General features: G+C 37.0%; 4 protein-coding genes across 4 annotated transcripts; 2 read left to right on the top strand and 2 right to left on the bottom strand.

The window, feature by feature from the left end:
• Positions 1-234: 234 nt before the first annotated feature.
• VPS15 (protein kinase family protein / WD-40 repeat family protein) lies at positions 235-9656 on the top strand. Its single transcript, XM_023674081.2, has 11 exons — positions 235-795; positions 1338-1460; positions 1579-1624; positions 1714-1874; positions 2740-2819; positions 3142-3247; positions 3603-3779; positions 3856-6993; positions 7717-7964; positions 8069-8168; positions 9269-9656. Exons 1-11 carry the CDS (start codon positions 523-525, stop codon positions 9443-9445), a joined length of 4629 nt encoding a protein of 1542 aa, XP_023529849.2. The 5' UTR covers positions 235-522; the 3' UTR covers positions 9446-9656.
• A 2696-nt stretch (positions 9657-12352) lies between these two features.
• LOC111792196 (putative pectinesterase 53) lies at positions 12353-14502 on the top strand. Its single transcript, XM_023673538.2, has 5 exons — positions 12353-12835; positions 12925-13114; positions 13192-13398; positions 13487-13722; positions 14168-14502. Exons 1-5 carry the CDS (start codon positions 12468-12470, stop codon positions 14313-14315), a joined length of 1149 nt encoding a protein of 382 aa, XP_023529306.2. The 5' UTR covers positions 12353-12467; the 3' UTR covers positions 14316-14502.
• Positions 14503-15198: 696 nt separating this feature from the next.
• Positions 15199-16926, bottom strand: LOC111793540 (protein IQ-domain 26). Its single transcript, XM_023675467.2, has 3 exons — positions 16367-16926; positions 16092-16271; positions 15199-16015 (listed from the first exon to the last, which is right to left on the bottom strand). The coding sequence occupies exons 1-3, from the start codon at positions 16769-16771 to the stop codon at positions 15350-15352; spliced, it is 1251 nt and encodes a 416-aa protein (XP_023531235.2). The 5' UTR covers positions 16772-16926; the 3' UTR covers positions 15199-15349.
• A 5069-nt stretch (positions 16927-21995) lies between these two features.
• On the bottom strand, positions 21996-24110 carry LOC111793956 (protein DETOXIFICATION 51-like). Its single transcript, XM_023676044.2, has one exon. The coding sequence runs from the start codon at positions 23720-23722 to the stop codon at positions 22208-22210; it is 1515 nt and encodes a 504-aa protein (XP_023531812.2). The 5' UTR covers positions 23723-24110; the 3' UTR covers positions 21996-22207.
• Between the last annotated feature and the right edge of the window lie 2645 nt (positions 24111-26755).

The following is a 26755-nucleotide window of genomic DNA, read 5'->3' on the forward strand; positions in this document are numbered from 1 at the left end:
TTTTGTTTTTGTTTTTAACTTAAAATAAAACAAACTTATGATACGCAAGATAAAGAAATATAAAATTAAATATTCATTAAAAGAAACTGCAAATTACACTTTGTTCTTAATTTTTTTAATTTAATTTCGAGGTTTCAAAAACCTTTTTAATTCACAAGTATAAAAATGATTTAAAATATTCACTGAATTAAAATTTACTGATAATTGAACCGTCGATTTTATTATTTATTTTTCCCGAAGGATATTGGGATTTGAGGGAAAAAAAGAAAAACAGTGAACCCGATGTGGCACCTCTTGAGTGCAGATGGGGAAATCCCCGGCCAATATTTGCGGCAGCCAAGAACTCCGATCGATATGAAGCGCAATCACGCAAACGTATATTAACAAATTATTGGCAACGAGTTTCGTAGCGGTACGAAATCAGATTGATAGAGTGCACCGTCGTCTCATCTTCAGAGACTACGGAAGCACAGAAGCAAGCGATTCCGATGAAATATTCAGGAGAGATTTCGAGTCAATAGAATGGGCAACAAAATTGCACGAACAACCCAAGTCTCCGCCTCGGAGTATTACCTTCATGACCTTCCTTCAAGCTATAATCTGGTTCTGAAAGAGGTACTTGGGCGAGGCCGGTTCTTCAAGTCGATTCTCTGCAAGCACGACGAGGGCTTAGTCCTCGTCAAGGTGTACTTCAAACGAGGCGACTTCATCGATCTCAAAGAGTACGAGCGCCGTCTCTCTCAGATCAAAGAGATTTTCCGTGCCCTTCCCCACCCTCACGTTTGGCCGTTCCAGGTTTATTCAATACCCTTCTTGTTACATTGTGATGGATTTGGAATTTACTTCCGTTGTTTGATTTTCAAGAACATTTGGGAAATGGATGGAATTTTCATGGTTGGGTTTTCGAGTTTTACTTGTTGTGATCGTGAAATTATCTGTTTTTGGCCTAATTAATATCGTCTTAGCTTATTTTGATAATGCTGCTGAGTTCAGCAAGGTATGCACAGTAGCTTGTCATTTGTAGGATTAGCATCGGAGAAAGAGTTTGTTGCTTTCTGTATGAATAAACGAGACATTATTGATGAAGATGTCAATACAAAACAGGCTCTTGGGGCACTTAGAGTGGGGATGAATGTTACCCACTATTTTGTTGTTGAGGGATGGTAAGTATTAGTGTCATCGTTTAAGATAGTGATACCAACGTAGCTGTTTGAGTCGAGGAGGCTGTGAAAAGATATAAGGTTATTCCGTACCTTAGCTGGGGTGGAGGGGGCTTGCTCATTAATCCTTACTGTTTTGATTCGTCTTATTATGCTCCAATGTGATGTTATCTGCAGTTTTGGCAAGAAACGGATAAGGCAGCCTATCTATTGAGGCAATACTTCTTCAACAATTTGCACGATCGTTTAAGTACCCGACCTTTCCTCAATCTTATCGAGAAGAAATGGTTGGCATTTCAGGTCATATTTTCTTTTATCAACATTTTTCCTTTGAATTGAAAATTTAGATTGCCTATGTTTTCTTTATCCAACAGCGTGCTTATTTCTCCTCATTCCTTTGTTTTCTTGTTGATTGTAGTTACTCCTTGCTGTCAAACAGTGCCATGAGAAGGGAATTTGTCATGGTTAGCTCTTGGTAGTGTGGAAGATTTGTGCTGTTTTCTTGATGCCACCGTAACTTGCTGGTTTATTTTCTCCTTTTGCATCTTTATAGGTGATATTAAGTGCGAGAATGTACTTGTTACTTCTTGGAATTGGCTCTACCTTGCTGATTTTGCGTCATTCAAACCTACTTACATTCCTTATGACGACCCCTCAGATTTTTCCTTCTTCTTTGACACCGGTGGAAGAAGGCTATGTTATCTAGCACCTGAGGTTTAGTTCTTTTCCTGACTGTTTATTTTTCATCTTCTTCTTTTCAAAATCACTCTTATCCCATGAGCCAGCTAGAATAAGTATAACTACTAAAGTATGTAAAAAAGTAATGGTAATACAAGTAGAAAAAGGAAGAAAAGCAAGGAAAAGATTATGTGGATGAAATTAGAAAAGGTTCTCTACAAGTGTCTTTCAGATGTAACTTATTTAAATTTTAATTACATATTCTTCTACCTTCCATAGTCATGTTTTTGGAACACAGCATCCTTGAAGAAAGTGAAACAATGATATATTTTTCTATTGCATTGCTCAATTCTATTGTATTCTTGGTCTTCTTCGAGTTTCTTCAAAGGTTGGTGCATCATTCTGCCAATTTTGACTGGAAGTCGAAGTTAAAAGTATATGCCAGTCTGTTAAATATGTGGAAACTTAATGCTATATACCATATTATCTTTTTCATACAGGATATGAAAGTTTCAGGACTTCAATTTTGCACCATCCTGGCATTTTCTGAATCCTTTTATCATCTGAGAAGTAGCTTTCTGATTTCCTATTTATGCAATGCATACTAATGAAGGGGTTCAATTTTCATGCCTTACATTCAAAGTTACAAAATTTGTGTGATAAGAACACCATTCACTTGCAACGCTATCAGTAATTAGTAAAGTCTATTCTACCAAATTTTATATTATTTGAATAAATAATTTTGTCTTGTGCTTATTTTCTCTTTCTTGTTAGGTTCCCTTTTTTTGTTTCCTTTGAATTAAAAATTCACATTATGAAATTTAAAGTTTGCCGCCTTGTAAATTCTTGTGGGCACTTCTTGCGTGGTTGTTTTCTTATACCTTTCATTGTCAACCTTCAGAGGTTTTATGAGCATGGAGGGGAGTTGCAGGATGCACATGATGCGCCTTTAAGGCCATCTATGGACATATTTGCTGTAGGGTGAGTGATCTTTAATATTAACTCTTTATTCTATGGGCAGAATTTTTTTAGTAATTTTGAGTGCGTCAATGTATGACATTTTCTATTTAGAGATGCATGGTTGAAAGCTATGAAGTGTAAAAATCAAAATTGTAAAGGCATTACTGTGAATTCTCTTGTTAAACCGCATACAAGTCAATGAATGAAACTTCATTTTCTTTTGTTGCATAGTGTGAAAAAGGATGGACGTTTCTATCATTTTTTTTCCTTAATGGAAATCAAAATGATCTTTGATTCTCTCCTCAGAAGGACTAAAGTGCTCCCACCTCCCAATATGTTTCAGGTGTGTAATTGCAGAGCTTTTTCTGGAGGGGCAACCATTATTTGAACTCTCTCAGCTTCTTGCTTATCGTAGAGGACAATACGATCCAAGCCAACTTCTTGAAAAGGTAGCTCTTTCATCACATATGTTCTATTTTACCAACCAGGGTCCGAACTTGTCATGTTGATGTATCTGTAATTTTCCAATATTAGCAAGATCTGTTCAGTTAGTCTAATCTGTATCTCATGCTTGTTATTGCCCTACTTATTGGAAGTTGAAATCCTTTCATTTTTCTTCTCTTTGGGTCAAAGTTTCAATGGATGTGACTTATTTTGCATGTTTATGATTAGATCTTAAGAGATGCTACAATGACTACCATGACATAAAAAAAAAAAAAAAAAGCTTCCATGGTTGATACTTATTTTAGCCATGTCATTCTCCACAAGATTTCTTTCTTAATTTATAAAGTACCTGGTCTGCAGATCCCAGATTCTGGAATCCGCAAAATGATACTTCATATGATCCAGCTGGAACCAGAGTTGCGTCTTTCTGCTGAAAACTACCTGCAGGATTATGCTAATGTTGTGTTCCCCAACTATTTCTTGCCATTTCTGCATAACTTCTATTGCTGTTGGAATCCTCTTCACTCTGATACAAGGGTAATACTTTGACATACAGCATTTGAATATTTGGTTGCTAGTTATCTTTTATTACACATTCATCACTACCTTGCAGGTCGCATTGTGTCAGAAAGTTTTCCCCAAGATTCTTGAGCAAATGACAAGTTGTAGGTCAAGTGGGTTGACCGGTACTGAAAAAGGATCTCCCAAAATTACCATGAGTGGATTGCCACAATATATGAATACAAAACAGAATGAGCATCCGACAAAGAGAGAGAGCATAGAAAAAGGATTACCACGTGAACAATTTGAACTTCTTGGTGATGTTGATACTCTGTTCAAGGAAGTCAAACAGAATAATTATCATTCTAGTCCCGAACAGCTACTGGAGGAGGTAGCCACCAAAAATATTACGAACTGTGGAGATCAATCTCCTGGTGAGCTGTTTCAGAGCATCTCCAATGCATTCAGGAGAAATGACCACCCTTTTCTGAAGAAAATTACCATGAACAATTTGAGCTCATTGATGTCCAGCTATGATAGTCAATCTGATACTTTTGGCCTGCCTTTCTTACCATTACCTGAAGAGAGCATGAGATGCGAAGGCATGGTTCTTATTGCCAGCCTGCTTTGTTCCTGCATACGCAATGTCAAGTTACCACACTTGAGGAGGGCAGCTATACTTTTGCTAAGGTCTTCTGCTTTGTACATTGATGATGAGGATCGCTTGCAACGTGTACTCCCTTATGTTATTGCCATGCTTTCAGATTCTGCAGCTATTGTTCGTTGTGCAGCATTGGAGACTTTATGTGATATTTTGCCTTTAGTACGAGATTTTCCTCCAAGTGATGCAAAAATTTTTCCGGAGTATATCCTTCCGATGCTTTCAATGATTCCTGATGATCCAGAGGAAAGTGTGAGGATTTGTTATGCCAGCAATATTGCCAAGCTGGCACTGACTGCTTATGGATTTTTGATTCACTCTATAAGCTTGAGGGAAGCAGGTGTCCTTGATAAATTAAGCATTCCACAGAAGCCATCAGCTCTGAGCAGTGAGACACCTGGACAACTTGGGAAGCTGCACGGTGATGCCCAGCTTGCACAACTGAGAAAGTCTATTGCAGAGGTTGTTCAAGAGCTTGTTATGGGTCCAAAGCAAACTCCTAGCATCCGGAGAGCACTTCTAAAGGATATTGGTAATCTTTGCTGTTTTTTTGGCCAGAGACAGAGTAACGACTTTCTCTTACCTATCCTTCCTGCTTTTTTAAATGATCAAGATGAGCAACTGAGGGCAGTATTTTATGGGCAAATAGTGTATGTTTGCTTCTTTGTTGGTGAAAGGAGTGTGGAGGAATATCTTTTACCATACATTGAGCAATCCTTAAACGATACTGCAGAACCTGTCATTGTTAATGGATTGGATTGCTTGGCTATTTTGTGTAAAAGAGGTTTCTTGAGGAAGAGGATATTGCTTGAGATGATTGAGCATGCTTTTCCCTTATTATGTTATCCAAGTCAATGGGTAAGAAGGTCTGCTGCTACTTTTATTGCTGCTAGCAGTGAGAGGTTAGGTGCAGTTGATTCCTATGTATTTCTTGCTCCAGTTATACGGCCATTCCTCCGTAGACAACCAACATCTTTAGCTTCTGAGAAAGCCCTGCTTTGTTGCTTGAAGCCTCCAATCTCCCGAGAGATATACTACGAAGTTCTTGAAAATGCGAGGAGCTCAGATATGCTGGAAAGGCAAAGGAAGATATGGTACAACTCTTCACCTCAGTCCGTAAATTGGGAAAGTATAGATTTACTCAAGAAAGGAATGGGAGAGTTGAATTTAATGAAGAATTGGCCAATCAAACCACAAAGTTCTGATGGTAAAAACCCTGCTGATGGTCTATTCCTTCCGCCCGAGCTACCTGATGGTGATGATTGTGAAGAAAAGTTTAGAGGGATTAAAACTCCTGCATCCAATGTGTCGAGCAAAGCTGAAGTTAGTGATCCAGTATTCTCAGAGAAGTTACAACTCTCTGGCTTTATTTCACCACAAGTTAGTGGGATCAACAGTTTCATGCTTGATAAAACGTCTGAGGGCATTCCTCTGTACTCCTTCAGTTTGGACAAGCGGGAAACAGGATTTCATTCTGTGGCTTCTGATTCTCCATTAGAATTGAACTCTCTAGAATTTGATTCCGCATCCATACCTTGGATGGAGCCTGTAAATAAATCATTTAATATGGCTAGCTCAGCCCCAGCACCTAAACTTGTTTCAGGCTCCTTATGCGTTGGTAGTGGCTCTAAACAGTTCTACAGGGTGGTTCATGAGCCAGATGGCAGAGAAAATGATCAGACATCCTATATCAGTAGTAAATTTCAGGAGATTGGACCATCAAGTGCACTCAAAGGAAACTCTTCAGTGGTAGAAGATGTTCCCTCTACAAATGATTCGACATCATCACCATCTTTTACAAGAGCATCATCAGTTCCAGATTCAGGTTGGAGACCTCGTGGTGTGCTGGTTGCACACTTGCAAGAGCATCGCTCTGCAGTCAATGACATTGCTGTTTCAACCGATCACAATTTTTTTGTTACTGCATCTGAAGATTCCACTGTAAAGGTGTGGGATTCAAGAAAGCTGGAGAAAGACATCTCGTTTAGGTCAAGGCTAACTTATCATCTGGAGGGAAGTCGAGCACTTTGTGCTTCTATGCTCCGGGGGTCTGCTCAAGTTGTTGTCGGTTCTTGTGATGGTTTGATTCATATGTTTTCAGTTGATTATTACTCCAAAGGTTTTGGCAATGTTGCTGAAAAGTATTCAGGTATTGCTGATATTAAAAAGAAGGACATCAAAGAAGGTGCAATACTTAGTATGATGAACGACTCTACCGATACCAGTCAGATGGTTATGTATAGTACGCAGAATTGTGGAATACATTTGTGGGACACCAGAACAAATGTCAATGTTTTTACATTGAAATCAACTCCTGAGGAGGGTTATGTGTCATCGCTTTTGGCGGGCCCATGTGGAAATTGGTTTGTATCTGGGTCTTCTAGGGGTGTGCTGACACTTTGGGATCTTAGGTTCCTTGTACCTGTGAGCTCGTGGAAATATTCAGTTTTGTGCCCCATTGAAAGGATGTGCCTCTTTGTGCATCCTCCAAATACTTCTGTCGCTACTGCTGCAAGGCCCCTCATTTATGTTTCTGCTGGCTGTAATGAAGTTTCCCTCTGGAATGCAGAGAATTGGAGCTGTCATCAGGTGCACGTTTGTTTCTTTTATTCATTACATCTTATTGGCATTCTTCTTAAATTGTTATCCCTCAACCTTTTAAAAAAGGCAAAAAGAAGATGATGATAATTGTTTTATTGTTGGATGGAATGTTAAACATGAGATTGTTATCGGAGTTTCTCATGTAGGTGCGGTCTATATACTATATATAAGATATGGTGTGTTGAAAATAGTTTAATATGTCTAATTCTTGTGTTGCTGATTTCTTTAATGTAGCAGATCTAGATAAAATGTGATTCATTGTGGTTATCAGTATTTATAAAGTTCTAATATATATATGTTAGAGCATTCAAATTTTGAAACTGCTATTTCGTGTCTTTTATTATATGAACTATAAATTACACAGTAAATTTTAGTAATGAAATTGTAGAATGATTTATTATGCGTACTGAATCAAACATTTAACAATAAATTGGTTCAAACAAGAAATGTTTACCCATCCCCTTTTAAATTCATTTTTAGCATTACATTTTCTTGGTTAAAATTTTCAATCTAGGTTGTACAGGTGATCACTTCTACTTTACATTGAAATTGAACAGATAATTGTGGATATCTTTACTACATTTTTAAAGGATTGATGAGAAATTGATGTTTAATGATTAATGTTCAAGATCTTCAATAATTTGGTGGTAGAAATTGAATATTGTGTCATTTAACATAATATATATCTAAATTGTTCAACCTTTCTGTTAGATACTGAGGGTGGCAAGTTATGACAACGAAACTGAAATGTCTGATCTGCCTTGGGCCCTGGCTAGACCGTCAAGTAAGGGAAATCCTGTGCAAGATCTAAGACGTAATGTTAATCCAAAGTACAAAGTTGATGAGTTGAATGAACCTCCCCCTCGGCTTCATGGTATTCGCTCATTGCTTCCTTTACCTGGAGGCGATTTGTTGACTGGAGGCACTGACTTGAGAATTCGTCGATGGGACCATTACAGGTTTTTGTTTTACTTTCTTTCTTACTTACTTGGTAATGGAGAAGACTGGTTTCTTTACAATAAGGGGGAATCAGCTTTTTATTCACTCATTTTTGTTGTTGCAGTCCTAACAGAACTTACTGTGTCTGTGGGCCAAACGTGAAGGGAATTGGAAGTGACGATTTCTATGAAACTAGATCTAGTTTCGGTGTGCAAGTTGTACAGGTATTTTTGCTTTTCTTAGATTTTACCTGGAAATTTGTGGTGCGATGGTAGGTAGGTTATCAATATTAGATTATGCATTATCACGACTGGTGATACCTTCAAATTTACGAGCGAAGAAGAAATTTCTCTTATTCAACCTCTGTACTGCCCTCAAAGTTGGGTGTTTAAATTGTTTGACGCTCTTGCAAAGATATTCCAATAGTGGATGATTTTATTTTATTTTCTTGAAAAGCACGTTCCATATTTCATTTTGCCTTCTGTCTCGTCATTTTATTTTCTTGTGTTTGTTCTGAGTTTCTATTACTTCTTGTATTAAATCAATTAAAGTCGTAATTAGGTGCAGAAGAATATTTGACATTTTGTGGAATTATTTTGAGCAAATGTGAGGATGCAAACTGCTAACTATTTTTCCAACGGCATAATAGTTTTTTGTTCATGTTTATCTGGTTATATTTGTAAGAAATTACCATTCATTTTTAGAAACCTGGCTTTGATTAGTGGGACAGGAATGGGTAAATCAGTAGACCGTGTTAAGGTTAACCTACACCAGTAGTGGAAAAACAGGCAAAGAGACGGAATAAAGGCAAAGGGGTGGGCAAGAAAGCAAGAATTCGTTACAAGAATAACCAGAAACCATGGGTGTAGTAGGGAGGGACGGAGGAATGTTGTTGAGAGGAGGGAGTCAATGAATTGGAAAGCAGCTTTTTGATGAGAAATCTTCGCACCTTCACTTCTCTTGTCGACTGGACTTATTAGAAATCCTAGATTTTGAGTTCTATCATAAACGTGATTGTAAGCTTATGTCTGCCCAATTGCTAGAAGATTGTTTATGGCTCATGGATGGAAGCGTCCAAGGGAAACGAGGGTTAATTTTTGAAGGTTTAGCAACATAGTTTTTATAGCCTTTGTAATCACTTGAAAAGCTATATGATTAACCACGTATAGAATTTTTCTGGCGATTGTCTTGATTTATATCAGGAGCTTGGAGCTCTATTTACTGCTATGTCCTCATGTTTTTAGGTGTTCTTTAACTACCTATAAACTTTTGTATGAAACTTATCATGCTTATGCTTAATTATTTTTGGTTTTCTGTCAAAAAGGAGACTAGGAGACGACCTCTATCAACAAACTTGACCACAAAGACTATTCTGACGGCTGCTGCAACAGATTCAGCTGGTTGCCATCGAGACTCCATTTCATCTTTGGCCTCCGTGAAGTTGAACCAGAGACTCCTATTATCAGGCAGTAGGGATGGAGCTATTAAAGTTTGGAAGTAAACGATCCAAGTAAACTCTACGATTTGCTGTACATACTTAGGCTGAATGCTAATTTTAATTGCGTATGTTCTTAGGCTAAAAAGATTAGTTGGTAGCAAGGTATATGAGTTATATATATTCTATCCCTCTGGCATATACTGAATCATAGACATTTTTCCTTTGTACAGCATCTGCAATGAAGCATAAAGAAAATGGCTTTATCAATTGTTTAGATTATAATTCTTCAGTATTGTTAGTGCATCGGGTATATTGCCATTTTAAGAATTTCTGGAATTTCGAGCCGTTTACTACACAAAGTAATGCTGTGGCTAAAATTCTGTATAATTTCGAAGATTTATCCAAATATCAGGAAATCAAGAAGTTTGGTGCTGTTTGTTTTCTGTAATATTGAGGGTGGTAATTATCATGGTATACGAATTCATGTAAGCTCTACATTTAGGACTAATGAAGTATGCCTGTTAGCCCTAGCAACGCTCCAGACTTGATGTTGTACAAACTGCCATGCATCTGCACTCTTGTTATGCTCTGCCTCTTCTATTTTAGTGTGCCGTAAATCCCAGGAAAGGATACCGATCCATAATCATATCATTCTGCCATTATCTGCCTGTTGTTTAAGTTCTCGTACCTTAGCAAAGCTTCTCTTCCACATTGGTAGCCAACCTTTGCTTTCTCATGACATCTCTCAAGTCCTCTGCATACTTGGTAATGCTTCAAAAAACCGAAGGAATTGAGTTTATTTTCTTTACCTTAGATTTACGTCTACCAAACCATGAATCATAGAGATTCTGTAACGAGTTTTCGGGATCAGGAACCTTGAGAATCAGATACAACAAGGTCGATATAGGAAGTACATTGATACCTATTTCTTTCTGAACCCCTTAGTCCTCCAGCCGTCCATAGTTCACATACCCAATGGCGCCGGATTTTCATTGCCATGGAATGTGGGTATAACTTCGTTCGCTACATCGGCGTAAGGATCGCCATCATAAATCTCTTGATGGAGGTTGAAGGCAATCGATTCTTCCGGTGGCGGCGGTGGAAGCTCTGGTTTTTGGGTATGCAATTTCCGCTTCACTGGTTTTGGAGATTTGGGTTAGTTAGTGATTTGTCAGTGAGAATCTCTGACCCATAATCTAAGTGAGAAGTTTGTGCTCTGTAATTATTATTTGGATGAAGAAGAAGAAGATAAAGGTAACGCGAAGATGGAGGTGGTGGTTTGTCAAGGTGGAGAGTCTCCAAGTGGGGAATTATTTTGTTTTGTTTTGTCATCTGATCCATCCTTTCATGATTCAGACCAAGTTGATATACAGTAACATAACATTTTGGACAAATCTGATTTGGAGATTCTCTACACAAACATAAATTCAAACTACACAGTCAGTTTAAGTCACATGAGGGTTCAACTTTGAGCTTGTTAGTCAAAGTTTGATTATCTTTTAGTTCATATTTTACATTAATGGGAGAAAATAATTTTCCTTTCAAGTTGAAAATACCTTCTCATATTATATTTGGAAGTTTTGATTCATTTGTTCCTTTTCATCTTGGTAAAGAATCTTCCCATTCTCTCTTCGTACTTAACTACACTACTTTTAATGCTAACTCAAAAGATTTGTTAAATCTAGAATTTAAGAGCAATTATTTTAGTTGATGTACTTAAACTTAGTCTATGTATCTTTAATAAATTTTAAAATTAGTTCTTGATGTAATAGTTATCTAACCTAAGATCTATAAAGAAGAGCTGAAAGAAAAAAAAGGCAAATGAAAGAGGTGAAAAAAGTAGAATGAAAATAAGATTCGAGTATACTCACAAGAGAGTATATATGTAACCGTCCAAACCCACTATTAGCAGATATTGATCGCTTTGGACCATTACGTATTGTCTTCAGTTTCATGGTTTTAAAAGGCATCTATTAGAGAGAGGTTTACACAAGCCCATTGCTAGCAAATATTGTCTGCTTTGATCCGTTAAGTGTCGCAATCAGTCTCACAGTTCTAAAATGTGTCTATTAATGAGAAGTTTTCACACTCTTATGAAAAATATTTTATTTACCTTTTTAACGGATATGAAATCTTACACTAAAGGAGTAAAGTGATTACGGATTCTAAATTATGAAAACTACAAATGGAGAATGAAAAAGAAATAATTTTGACATCTCCCATGTGATTTCTGATTCCTACACCTAAAAGGTTAAATGTTAGGTTTGATTTGTTGCAGCCAGGTGAAGCAGAGCCACAAACATTCTTTTTTGATGCATTTAATTTAGTTTAATCATCTGAAAAGTTGTCTAATCCACTATGCCCACAGCTTTGAATCAAACTTCAAAGAGTTTATACAACAGAACAGCCCATAATGCAAAGGTGAGTAACTGTTTGGCATGTAATAGCAGCCAAAAACAAGCCATTGCAAAGGTAATCTTATAAAGTCATTCTAAATTGATTCTAAATTTACTAGTTAAAACATCTTTATTTTTTCGTCCATTACATGCACTAGAGTCTAAATCATACGTACAAGCAAGTGTATAATGTTCATGGACGCAAGCAAAGAAGTTGAGTATCGAGTGAGACACGCTCGGATCAAGTGCGAAGGTTGAATTTACAAAACAGCCCTCCACCAACAACAACAACAACACCAACACCAACACCAACAAAGAAGGAGACAGAGAGAAAGGGGAAAAACATTCACGGGCAACTCCAAACAAACAAGAGGAAGTGTTAAATTTCTTAGGTACTCTGTCTATACTCACATTTTTCATTTTTATATCCCAAAACTGCAACCTTTCTCGCACTGGCGACCACCCGTGAACTCTCCTCATCAACTCTTTTCATTTTCCATTCATTCTCTAATCTCCTTTCCACCTAATACTTTTCTCCCACTAACCTCTCTCTCTCTCTCTCTCTCTCTCTCTCTCTCTCTCTCTCTCTCTCTCTCTGTATATATAAACCCTCCAACCCTTTTCCATAACAATTCCGATTCCGATTCCGATTCCGATTCCGGTTCCTCTGTTTTGAGCTTCCTCCAACAATGTCAAAGCTTCAGCCCCCTTTCGGGTTCTCTCTTCTTCTTCTTCTTCTTCTTCTTCTTTTGCTCACTCAAACGCACTGCCACACTAAAGGTATCAGACCCAAGAAATCGCCCAGAACCATTCTTCCCAAGAATTCCACCAAAACCCAATTCTCAGAACAGCAATTTATGAAATGGGTCAAATTCGTCGGCAGCCTCAAACACTCTGTTTTCAGAACGGCGAAGAATAAGCTTTTTCCTTCTTACACACTCCACGTCGCTAAAAACCCCGCCGCCGGCGACTTTACGTCGATCCAAGACGCCATCGATTCCCTACCATTCATTAATTTGATTAGAGTTGTGATCAAGGTTCATGCAGGAGTATACAAGTGAGTTAAAAAACCCCACTAAGAATGCTCTGTTTTTTTGTTCGTTTTCTCCTCGTATCCTATTTCTGAATGTGAATTCAATTTAACAGAGAAAAAGTAATCATACCACCGTTCAAATCGTTCATAACAATCGAAGGAGCAGGGGCAGCCAAAACGATCGTTCAATGGGGGGACACAGCACAAACACCAGGCCCAAAGGGGCAGCCGTTGGGGACCTATAACTCCGCAACATTCGCAGTAAATTCCCCTTATTTTATAGCCAAAAACATCACATTCAAGGTAAAACATCACAACCCTCCCTGTCCCGAATTTGTTTCCTTCAAAAATTAAACGCGTGTGTATATATGTTCATGCAGAACACCACCCCTGTACCACCACCAGGGGCGATAGGAAAGCAAGCGGTGGCGTTCAGAATCTCAGGGGACACGGCGGCATTCTACGGATGCAGATTCTTAGGAGCTCAGGACACACTGTACGACCATCTGGGTCGGCATTATTACAAGGATTGTTACATCGAAGGGTCAGTGGACTTCATTTTTGGAAATGGGTTGTCTCTGTTTGAGGTAAGAGGGTCGATAATGAATTTCTTAAGCGCTGTGATTAGAAAGTTGATTGAAACTTGACATTGGGATTGATGAATGGTTGAAATAGGGGTGTCACGTGCACGCAATAGCGAGGTACACAGGGGCGTTGACAGCGCAGGGGAGAAGCAGCCTGCTGGAGGACACAGGGTTCTCATTCGTAAACTGTAAGGTCACGGGGTCTGGAGCGCTGTACTTGGGAAGGGCATGGGGGCCCTTCTCTAGGGTCGTCTTCGCTTACACTTACATGGACAATATCATCATTCCCAAAGGCTGGTACAATTGGGGCGATCCCAATCGCGAAATGTAATGTTTTCTTCTCTCTCTCAATCTTCATTCATCAAGCTTACAAATTTGAATTACTCAAAAACAGAGTAAGAAACGAAATAATTCAAAAACAGAGTAAGAGATGAAATAATTCAAAAACAGAGGAGGAGGAGGAGGAGGTTAGCTTAGTTGCAAGAACAGAGCCAACGCATGGAGAAAGAAGCAGCTGTCGTTTTCCTCTTTTTGTTTTTCACTGCTAAATCAACGTGGAATCCACAAAAACAAAATATTTAAAAAAGGACCCCTTTTTAATCAGTACTCGAATATTTTTAGTAGCTGAGCTGAGAGACCACCACTGCCGCCGCCGCCGCCGCCACCTAACATCTGGGCGGTGGCATTTGCCCATGTGGCGGTGTTTGATTTGCTAGAGAGCAAGCGCATGCAGGGGCATTTTGGTAAATCTGTTTTTTTTTTTTCTTGACAGGACTGTGTTCTACGGGCAATACAAATGTACAGGAGAAGGAGGTAGGTTTGCAGGCAGAGTTTCATGGTCCAGAGAGCTCACTGACGAGGAAGCCAAGCCTTTTATTTCGCTTAGCTTCATCGATGGCTCTGAATGGATCAAAATTTAATTTCTTTTCTTTATATATTTTTATTTTTATACAAATTTGAGTGCTTATATTATTACTTATAATCTATCTTAATCTTACTATATAGTATCCATGTGGGTCGGTATTGTTACATAAAATCCATGAAAATTTATGTTTAAAGTGGACAATATCATATCAATATAGAGATTGGATTCAGGTTTTCGAGCTATCTTCGCTGTTGAATCTAATTCATTGAATCGGATCGAAATTGAAATTGTTTGTAGAATAGTGAAATGGACAAAATAATTCACCAGATGTTGGAGTGATGTGTATTTGAAACTGAAAAAAAAAGAGAAGAAAAAGTGGAGGGCAGCAGTGGGCTACACAAATTTGTTTTATTTGGAGACTGCCAATTCTGCGTTTGGTGTCTGTTGGCAGCCCCCATCTTTTTCACGCTTTACCCTAATAAACCCTTTCTAATCCCTTCTCCTCTCAATACCCATATACCTTTTATACTTCTATTTCGAACTGGGGTGAGTAACGAAACATTTTTATAAAGATACGTAAACCTCTCATTAGTAGGTGCGTTTGAAAATCGTGGACCAACGGCCATACGTAACGAATGGTGCGAACAAGCCAAAATAGACACTATGAGATGCTTTGGTTCAATGGTTTATGGGACTGCTCTGCTTTTGCTTCCCCTGTTTTTCCTTCTTTCTCAATCTCTAAAACCTAAAACCCTAATCATTATTTATCTCCCGCCAAAGTTTCCCCAAATTATTGCTACAAAAAAAGGGAAAAAAATCATACTCGGGTTTGATTTGACTGATCTCTGCCCTTTTCCCCTTATTCCTCAATTTTGCAGAAACCCCATTTCTTTTTTAAAGTTTAATATATCATTCAACTTCTGGGTGATGGAGAAATCTGAAAACGGGAAGAAACTGGTTCATTAAGTTTTAATCTAAACCACTTGCGTTGAGCAGTTGATTTAATGATGTAACTTATAAAATTCTAAACATCGGGAACAGAGGAAGGGAATTAATGAGAGTGAAGTTTAGGAACCAATTTCAAATTGTTCATGATCTTCTCTGCAAGTTGTTGAATTCCGAAGGTCTATCCAGTTTGCTCATCACAGCATTCTTGAAATTAATGGCTTCTTGTACCTGCGAACAAGACCTCTGCATTCGAACCCCACTAAGGCTGCTTCTCGATTCCATTAATTCATTCAACGAAAGCCTCTTCTTCGAGCCTGGCTCCGGCCTCTGTTTCGGAGCACTCTGGGACCTCAATTTCGCCATAAACGATTGAGTATTCGCCATGTAATTAGGGAAATTCAAGTACCCTCTGAAGAAATTATCAGCACACATGCTCTTCGCTGGCGTCGGAGGGCCATTGGATCTGCCGGAGCTGACGAATCGTGGAGTGCTCTGCGCTGTCGAGATCAAACGACACTCGTCGCCAGTGAGACCCCAGTCGGAATCATGCCGGCAATCAGGAATCTGCAAACGCGATGGAGTTCGATAGGGGAGTGGAGACGACAACGTTTGGTGAAATGGGTCGTCACCAAATTCCGACGCCGACGTGTTCGTCCGGCGTGACCAGGATTTTGGTCGGCCGGTGTCCATTTCAACGATTTTGGGGCTTTCTTCAAGCGCTGTAAATGGTGTGTTGTCAAAAGAAGATGAAAGCCTTCTGCTGTGTACTGAAGCTGTGTGCTCACTCCTTGTGTCGTCAAACCGCTCCTACAAAGAAATTCAATTTTTGGGGTTTTAACAGTAACTACAAATGACGAATTCCAAAAAGAAATTAAGTATTCACCGTTGATTTTCGAGCTTGGAGTTCAAATCTGCGAGTTCTCTGAGATCGAACGGTGGCTTGAGCTCTGATTAAAGCTTGCATACTATGAAGAGTTGCCGTTGCTTGTTTACGAATCAAATATCCTCTCACAAGCGCCTGTAATTTCACCAGTCCTTTAAGCGCTCTCAGTGCTTTCCTCGCCTAATTTCAAAGCTCCAAAAGCCACCAAATTCTTAAACAAATTCCGTAACCGTAATGCTCAAACGAAAAAGAAACAGAGAAATTAAACCACTCACCAGAAACCCTCTGAAGCAAGTTTGAATCTTGACAGAGGCCCATCTCTCTCGGCCGCCACCGAACATAGTACCTCGCCCATGGCTAGTGAGCCGAACGACAGCCACGGCAGCTTGAGCTGCAGCAACCGCAGCATCAGCAGCAGCAGCAGTGGCTGCAGCGACTGCTATAGCGTGCTTGCTCTGTTCCTTCTCTGTTTCGGAGTAGAAGGATTTGAGCCAAGCGGCCTCAGCGGCGGATAAATTGGGCGGTATTGTAGCCGGATTGTTGCAGAGTTGGGCGTCTCCGACGAAATTAGAAGTGGGGTTCTTATCCTTCATGAAGGCGGAGGTGGAATTTTCCATGGTGGGTTGTTTTTCTTTCTTAATCCCAAACAAGTTCTTCAGCCATCTGGTGGCTCTCCCCATTGTTGGCAGAAGAAACAGAGAAGAAGAAGAAGAAGAAGAAGAAGAAGAAGAAGAAGAAGAAGAAGAAGAAGAAGTGAAGTTGAAAACAGAGTATGCACAAAGAAAGGAGGTGAGGAGGAGAGCGTAGCAGTGTGAGGGTTAGAAAAAACGCTAAGATTCCTGCATCCTTATAAGATAGATATCGTTATCAATGGCAGATTCGAAAAGTTCCAAATCCTGGGAATAAAAATTAAAAATTAAAAAATAATAATAATAATAATAAATTATTTTTCTTATTTTAAAATTATAAATTTTAATTACCTGTTGGGAATATTCGTAATATCTTAATATTTTTCGAATTTTGGGTAACAATTTGTTGGATGTTTGAACAAAAATAATATATTAATTTTTAAAAGTAATATAAAATATTACATTATTGTCTCTCTACTTTATGGAGGGACGTGCCGTTGTAAAGAGAAAAATACAAAGACAACCCCTGAGGCAAACTGGCGTCTTGTGAATTTCTTATTTATTTATTTATTTATTTATTTATTTACGATATAAAATCCAAATGGGTGTTTTGAACCCTATGTTGGAAAATTGAAATAAAATTAATTTTTAATAAAAAAGAGTAAAATAATAAAATAATAATTATATAGAAGAGGATTGTCAGCAAAGTGTGGAAAGGCAGGTTAAAGATGATGGTAAAGGTTGATATAATAAGAATGTACTTTATCCAGAGCCTTGTCATTTCAATTACATCGTTTTCAATAATATTTTAAATAAATAAAGAAATTCTTTTTCTAAATAATTTTAAAACATTTAAAAAAAATCATTAATTTCTACAACATTCTTCTCATTCCTATGTTTCACGGGGAACTATGTTGTTTGATTTGGTGTAATCATATAATATAATAATATGTTTGGGATTTTAATTCCTATTTTATACAATATCATTTTTTTTTCTTTCTTTTTTATGCGTCAAAATCACATTTATTATTATTATTATTATTTTTGGAGGGGGAATGGGAATCTTTTATTTTTGTTTTGTTTTTGTATTCATTAATTTTAATTTTTTAATTTTAATTGGAGCCTTTATAAATACTAATATTAATTTTGATTATAATAGATATAATAAGGCTTGATTTCCAAATTATTAATCTCCAGGCTGTCCCTGGTGAGAGGAGTTCATAGCTTCTAATTTCAGCGATGCCTAAGTTTCCTTCTTTTCATTTCATTCCTTTTGGCTTCTTTACTTTTCCTCCCATTCTAGTAAACATAAACCCTAAACAACCTAGAGAAGATGTTACGTTCGAGTAAAGAGAAAGGTAAAGCCCCGTTTTTAACTAATGAGTAGGTTTCCTCGGGAGGGAGGATCTTCATTTACATATTTCTTCTTGCTCACTCTTTATAGGTTCAAAATCAATGAATTGAGACCATGTCTAAATAAGAACGATCTTAATGATATAATGTCATTTCTCTTTAAAAAAAAATTAAAAAGTCACTACTAATACCAACAGGGTCTCCTTACTTTTAAGTGTTTTAATCATAAACACTTCATAATTAAACGTGTTTTGTTTGAATCAATTTTATGTTGGGTGATCTCTTGAAATTTTTTCTAGGGTAAATGTATGTGAGGATAAAACATACTGGAATGATTAAAATTCGTGTTGGTTTATGAAGATAGTTTTCACTCTGGAAGTGAGGAGTAAGCAACGTGACTCATGCCAAGACTATTAAGCCTCGAATTCGGATTCTGAATATTGATGTAAATTTTGGGCATGAGTCGTTATTTATATATATATATATATATATACACATATGTTTAAAAATTTTAAAGGGTATGAGTAAACTTCCATATTGCAATATTTCCAATATATTCTCACTTTCTAAATATTTTCATCCATTCTTTCACTATTGGGTCGATTATATTGGGCTTTGGGCCTTCAAATTAGTAACTGAAGTTGGGCTTATGGACTTAAACGTGCACGTATTGGGCCAACCAGTCCATTTTTATTGACAAAGGCCCAAAAACAGATTTCAATAAATATATTTCCAAAATCAATTGTTAAAAAAGACGATAACTCGAAAAAGAGGAAATAAATAAATAAATATATATCGCAGGTTTGTTTATTTACATATTTTCCTTTTTAAAAATATATATTTATACCTTTTCGGATATGTAACAGGCATGTACTAAATAAATTAGTTTATATTCATATGTTAAATTATTTTATACCTTTTGAAACTCATAAAAGGGTAGGCTGCTTTATTATATGTTTTTTTTTTTTTTTTTATTTCACCCCTTTCTAAAGCCGACTTTAATCCAAGTCAAATTATATATATATAGTTTTTTAGATTTATTAAAATATTAATTAAACGTTACGAACCCAAAAAATTAATTAAAAAAAAAACTAATATATTAAAAAACAAAAAGTAGTGCACCTTATGACTTATCATAATAACAAGGGACACAATCTAAATATCTTATTAAAAAAAACATAATAAAAGGAGAATTGATAATTCCTAAAAATTCAAAAAAAAAAAAATAAAAATTCAAGCTGTTAATTCGCCACATAAACACACTTGAATACGATAATGGTGGGGTATTTATTGAGATATAAAGATTTTATCCTTCTTTTTTTTTTATGTTGTTCAAATTATTAATTAATAGCGTGACACACCAAGCTTATTATTATTATTATTATTATTATTATTTTCCTATATGAGTTGACATTAATAAGACAGTATTGTATTGTTATTGTTATTGTTGGTCAATAGATCTTAATTGGGTATTTAGAACAGGAACCCTAAATATTATTATTTTTATTCATCAAACTAATAATAATAATAATAATAATAATAATAATAATAACAATTGCATTTCCATCGTGCTTAGATGATAATCTGTCGTAATGGGCATGCCTGTTTTATTTATTTATTTATTGAATTTGCTTAATTTTCTTCCAATTTGTATCTGAAAAATGGAAGAAAATGAATGTGACTTATATTATTAATCAAAAGAACCTTCCTTCCAATTCAAATAATATTATTGGTTTCAATTATAATTTAATTTATCTCAAACCCCAAAAGCTTCTAGAAGTCAAATACGGAAAGGAAATAGTTTAACAAAATAAATAAATCAAAATTACGTTTCTAATGTGTTACGTGTTGGGTGTTATATAAATTAAATTACTTTGATTTGACATTTATTTTTTCAATCAATTTAATAAATGCTATTAGGTTTGACAATGGAAAAAGTCAAATTATGATTTTTTTTAAATAAAAAAAAAAAAGAGTATATTTGGATATAAATTCTTAGATCTTCTCTCTCTGGATTTGTCATTTTATTGTTAATTTTCAAAATAAACTCTACATGCAAAGTACCAAGTATGGTTGACATTTTTTCTTCATTAGATTAAATAGACGGATGAAAGTTGACATGTGCATCAAAGTCAACACACACCTACACCAATGCCATTGGATGATCTATGAAACAAATCAATAAATTAAAAGTCAAATAGGAAGAAGTACATTTAATTAATTATATGTTTTTTCAATTATATAAATATATAATTCGTATATTTTTAAAGTTAAATTTAATTTGAATCGATAAGATTTAAATACAATCTTATCTATATGATACCCGATCACGCCAACTCACATCTAATCTTATCTTATAATTTTATTTTTTATTTTTTACTTTTGAAGGTAAAAGAATTTATGATTTAATATTTAATCATTCATGATTTTCCAAAATCAATTATCTCTCACTAGAAACTTTATTTTTTTTCCTTTAACATAAAGTTTTGAATAATTTCATTTGTCGTTTTGTTACCTTCTATTTTTTCGAACGAATATATTTAAAATTATTTTCAATGAAGAGAAAATGGAATATTATGAATATATATATATATAATAATGAAGAAAGCTGTGCCTTAGATTTGTTGGATTTGATAGGTTGACTTTCGAATATACAGCCATTTGTCTTTGTGTTTGTGTACGGACGGCTCTTCATTTCCCATCATCTTTCATAATTATCTTTATAAACAAACACTTCATTAATCTTTCTTTAATTATTAAATATAAATTATTACATTACATAACAACTAGCTTAAAACGACATGAAAGCCAAAATTTAGACTATATAACAATTAATTTAATAATTTTTACATAGAGTTATTAAATTATTTAGTTTTTGTATAAAAATTGTGATACTAGTTTCTTCAAGCACGTAAATACTAAATAAGTTCAAAGTAGTGGACTTGAACGACATCATTGCACCTTAGTTAAGAACACTGAACAATCTAAGAAGAATGTCGTGCATGTCCATTCACAAAAACAATAGCCAGACGATACTCATTCCATAGATCGTAATTTGGTTTGATTCGTGTAGCTTTTGATAGGATGATTATGCATTATGTTTGGTTTTGACACACGCAATCGAGAATGGTGTGTTGTACGTATATGAAGTTGTTAGTAAAGAACTATGGACGCAGAAAATACAAAGCTTTGGCAGAGGCACCATCAAGTTGCGTGGGCAGAGACATGGCATTTTATGCACGAGGGTAATCTTTGTCCACACACTTAGAACTTTTCAGCGCTGGGAAAGCTATGAATTGTTGTAGTATGAGGTTAAATTTGTGAGTAACACTCACCCACACTCCAGATTGGACGTAAATATGGAGAACTAAAATGCATTGAAGTGCTAAATGAAGAAACATGAAGTGATATGGGATGGGACCCATGTGTGGGGAGGGGATAAGAAGAAGACAAGCACAGTGAACACCTTGACCACCCACTCAAGATCCAGTGGTGTTGCAATGGCAGCAAGAAGACAAAATAAAATGTCCATTTCAACTAGCTCAGTACCAGAATCTAATATACCAATTTTACTAACGGTATCCATCCATTAAATGTCCTGTTTAAGAAATGACCATTAAATATCAAATTTGAGATGGGAAGCAACCCAGCATTTACAGAAAAAAGGAAAAAAGAAAAAGAAAAAAAAAAGGAAAGGTGATTTGATGTGGTTGCAGCTTACAGGCTTTTAGGCTTCAGTTTTCAGTCTTCAGGCTTGTCGTTTTTTCCTTTATATAAAACGAAAATGACCACTCATTTTCCCCAACATTTCTGTCTCAAACATGCCAGACCGTTGGATTATCTGCTCCTCATTTACCCATTTCCTAAAATTACATTTAATAATAATAATAATAATTATGTAAATTACCATTAATTAATTAATTAATTATTATTTTTTTGTTTACATACAATTACGGGATATACCACACGCGAGGGAAATAATAACATGATTGATATCATAAACAAACTTGGGTGGGTAGGGGAGACAGGAATAGAATTAAATATTCCTTTTTTTTTTTTTTTTTTTTTTTTTTTTTTTTTATAAATAAAAATAAAACTTTTTTTTCAAAAAATTGAATTTAGGGTTTGGTGTTTTCATGACACTACTACAGAAGTCAGAGGAGTATTTTCCTCGACGTCTTCGTGTAAAACGACGTCGGATGTTGTTAACTCCTTCGACCTCTCCGCTTGTAAGTCCCAATCGGTGCTTCCGATTACGTATAGCATCAGCCCAGCGCAACTCACTTGGGCTGACAATAGGCCCAACCATAGACCCGAGAACCCGACTCCGAAGACAATTCCCAGCCCGACTGCTACTGGCATCCCCACTATGTAAAAAGCGCTCAGGTTTATACGTGCTGCCGTCGATGGTCGTGCGCTGCCTCTCAGAACACCGCAGCCCACTGTCTGGGGGCAGTTTCCGATCTCGCATAGCCCCAAAATGGGTAACGCCATTGATGTCAACCGTATGATTTCGAGGTCGTTAGTGAAAAGCCGGGCCCATACGTTTCGTATCGACACGGCGAACGTAGTCGCCGACAAGCCCATGATTACGGCTATAAACACTGCGACTACAGCGGACAATTTGGCTCGACCGGGTTGGTTGGCTCCGAGTTGGTTACCGACCCGAGTGGAAACGGCGAACCCGAGAGAGGATGGGAAGATATAAATCAAGGATGTGGTTTGAATCAAGATCCCCATGGATGCGACGGTGGCTTTGGGGTTCGTCAAGAGACCGCAGAGAATGATCATGATCTCATACCACCACCACTCCAAACAAACGGAGACGCAGCTGGGAGCGGCGAGTTTCAGAAGTGGGGTCCAGCCAGTCAGACACTCGCGGGTGGGTGGGGTCCACGTGGGGGCAAAGATTCGAGAAATCAAGATGTAGAGGATTAGGAAAATGAGGACGACGAAATTAGTGGCGGCGGAGGCGGCAGCGACGCCGGCGATGCCGAGGCGGAAGTGGGAAACGAGGAGGATATTAATGGGGAAATGGAAGAAGGAGCCGACAAGGGAGGCTAGAGTTACAGGGAGGGTTATACCCTGAGCTCGAAGGTAAATGCGGATTGGGTGAATGAAGGAATTAGAGAGCAAATCGGGAAGGGAAAAAAGTAAATAAGTATGGGCTAATTTGGTGATGGTGGGATCTTGGTGGAGGAATAAGAGGACGTTGGACATACTGAGCCAGAGAAACGAAATGGGTATTGAGGAAACGAGGAGGAAAATGACAGTGCGATGGAGGGTTAAGGAGAGGAGCTTAGGGCGGTGAGCGCCGAAGGCTTGGGAGCAGAGTGGCTCCATGCCGAGAGCGAGGCCCGACAAAACAGAGTAGCCAGTGATGTTGGCGAAGGCGATGGCTAAAGAGCCAGCAGCGAGTTCCATGTCACCCAAATGGCCGAGAAAAAGCATGGAGAGAATGGAGCGAGAGTAGAGAATGAGAGCGGTGAGAGCAATAGGGAAAGCGAGACAGAACAGGGATTTAGCTTCAGAGATGATATCAATGGCAGATGAAGGAAGTAGCGAGGGGGGCTTAGAGTGAAGGTCAGGATTTTGGTGTTTGACAAAGGATAAAAGATGAAGGGCTAGGTTGAGGTGGGATTGAAACATGATGAAGAAGAAGAAGAAGAAGAAGAAGAAGAAGAAGAAGAAGAAGAAGAAGAAGAAGAAGAAGAAGAAGAAGAAGAAGAAGAAGAGGAGGGCGTGTGGGCGTTAATTTGTTTGGTTAGAAGAAGCGGAAGTGGGAAGGGAAGTGCAGGAATGCAGGTGAGTGTTGTGTTTTGACGTACAGGTGGGAGTACAGACAGAGCCGAAAAAGCTCAATTTGTCAAAAGGAGTGTCGGAGAGGGAGGGAGATGTGTGTGAGAGTGGGCGTACCACAAAGGGGGCTGACCCTAATGTATTTATAGCCCAAAATGTGCAACCCCTTTTAACGTCCTCCAAACCATCAGGTAAATTTGGATCCAAATTCTGTTTCGCCTGATAGTAGTAGTCAATATTGCAGTGTTTATATATATATATATAATATATATTATTATCCTAAAAAGCATGGGATCATATATATATATATATATATATATATATATATATATATATATAGAAGTATTGTTAAAAGTCAAAGGGTTGGAATAAATAGAATTGTTCACTCCATGTTCTGTCCCTCGTATTGGAAGTCGGCTGAGTAAAGACATTAATATGAGGTTGCCCAAAATGCATGCCAATCTACTCACCAATTCATTGACTTTCATAACAAAACTCACTAATCTCTCTCTTCTCTTCTAATTCCGACGTGTCGAAATGTTTCGGGATGTATAATTGGAGTGTCGTTTGGGAAGACTACAAATGCAGAAACGGGATAGGAGGAGGATAAACGGGAGAAGGATACCCACTCGTTTCCCCCAAAACGTTATCGTTTCCTTTCATTACCCACTGGCTGTTGTTGCACTTGGGTGTGAAATGTTTCTAAAACGGAGGCGCCTTCTTCCCCCCGTTTCTGCAACCACAGCCCTTCAATTTTTTCTTTTTTTTTTTTCTTTTTTTTTTCTTCTCTTACTTACACAGCTGTATTTTGGTTTGAATATTTGTTTAAATTTAGATAGTTTATATTGGAATTTGGAGATATTTTTTATTTTCCAATAATTGAAAATAAATGGAGAAAAATATGAAAGGTGTTGTGATGCTTGAAATCAAAGATTAACGTGGCTTGCCTTTGCCCATCAACTTCAACTACAAGCCTACAAATGTCCCTTTTTGGATCTACTTTTCCATTTTTATTATTATTTTTAAATATTTCCATTTTTTCCCTCCATATTTAACGGTTACAAATGGATTTAATCTCTTATTCCATAAAATAAATAAATATTATTAAATTAATGGAATGACATGGAAAAAAAATGAATATTATAAAATTAGAAATGGATGCACGTGCACTAGGTTAACTAAAACCACAAGCGCAATATTTAGAATGAGGAAAGAACTCCTATATTTATGGTAAATTCAATTATACTAACACGTGTTATCCTTTCCTTTCCATATAAAGAGAGTTTTGGTTTGGATGTTAGAAAATGTATGTAGTACAGGTTAATCTCTCTCGGCTAGTTCAGGTAAAAGGGAATGGTGATCAAGGATACCCAAATGTCGATATCTCTTCTCTATGGTGGGAGGTTTGTGGGAGAGGAAATTCCTTACCTATGTCTCTGGATCAATAGGATGAATATTCTAAGTAGTTGTGGACGAAGGAGACAAGGGTGAAGCACCAAAGTACATTGCGCGCTAAATGAAGAGATACGTGGGTTGTGGAAGCATATTTTTGGACGTAGTTGTTCGTATGGTGAATTAATGTTAAAACGTTTTGTGTAATGCAAATAAGGTGAGGTGTACGATAGGCACACATGCATGCTACATAATTCCCACCACGATTACCCTTTTTGTGTTGCATCTAATTCAACAAAAATAATTATATCATTATTTTGTCAGTATTCAAATTCCAATTTAAACCCTATCAATACGTTTTTCTATATGGTCAAACATTATAAAATTACCCCCTAACAAAGCTTAATATAAAAATACCCATTTATTCATCACCGAAATTGGTATTATATATAAAACATTATCTTAGGTTGACAAATTAAGCAACCAAAAAAATACACATTTAGCAGCTCAGTAAATAAACAACCACCACATCCTTGCTTATATTAAAAATAACCCTATAGTTTTATTTATTTATTTATTTATTTTGTTGTTTTCCATTTAGGATACGCATAATCATAATTTATTGTAATGATAACTTATTTTATTACTTTATTCAGTTTAGATTTTTCGAGCTTAATGTCTTTTTGTACTTTCCTTTCAACCTTATGGGGAGGGTCTAGCCCTATTTTGACCATTGCATCGCACTATCTGGTGGCTTAGATCCTATATCGGTTGGAGAAGCGAACAAAATATTCCTTATAACAACGGTGTAGGGAGAGGTTTCCTGTAATGACCCAGATCCACCGCTAGTAGATATTGTCCTCTTTGGGCTTTCCCTTTCGGGCTTCCCCTCAAGACTTTAAAATGGGAAAGGTTTCCACACCCTTATAAATGATGTTTTTTTCTCCTCCCCAACCGATGTGGGACATCACAATCCACCCCAATTCAGAGTTCAGCGTCCTTACTGGCACATCGCCTCGTATCTACCCCTTTCGGGGAACAGCAAGAAGGCTGACACATCGTTCAGTGACTGGCTCTAATACCATTTGTAACGACCGAGATCCACCGTTAGCAAATATTGTCCTGTTTGGGGTCGTTACATTTCCATACCTTTATAACAAATGATTTGTTTCTCTCCCCATTTGATGCGAGATGTAATAAGAAAATCAGTACAATACAGAAGATGTTAAAGAAGGGAAAGAAACAAAAACAGTGTGGGGGTTAGAAGGAGGATTAAAAGATTAGAGAAAAGTAGAGATAACATGGGGAATGCAGCTAAGGTAGCATGCTTATTACGGTACATAGAAACAACAAAAGATTAAAAGGATGAAATGTGGTATTTTCTTTATTACATTGCATTTCATGCTTTTTTTTACAAAGTCAAGATTGCAACCTCTCATTTTTAATATATACATATACATATGGATAAGCATTAAACTTTAGTGCTTCTGG

This window comes from Cucurbita pepo, chromosome 4 (genome assembly GCF_057944985.1).
Source record: "Cucurbita pepo subsp. pepo isolate OVF chromosome 4, ASM5794498v1, whole genome shotgun sequence".
Lineage (NCBI taxonomy): Eukaryota > Viridiplantae > Streptophyta > Magnoliopsida > Cucurbitales > Cucurbitaceae > Cucurbita > Cucurbita pepo.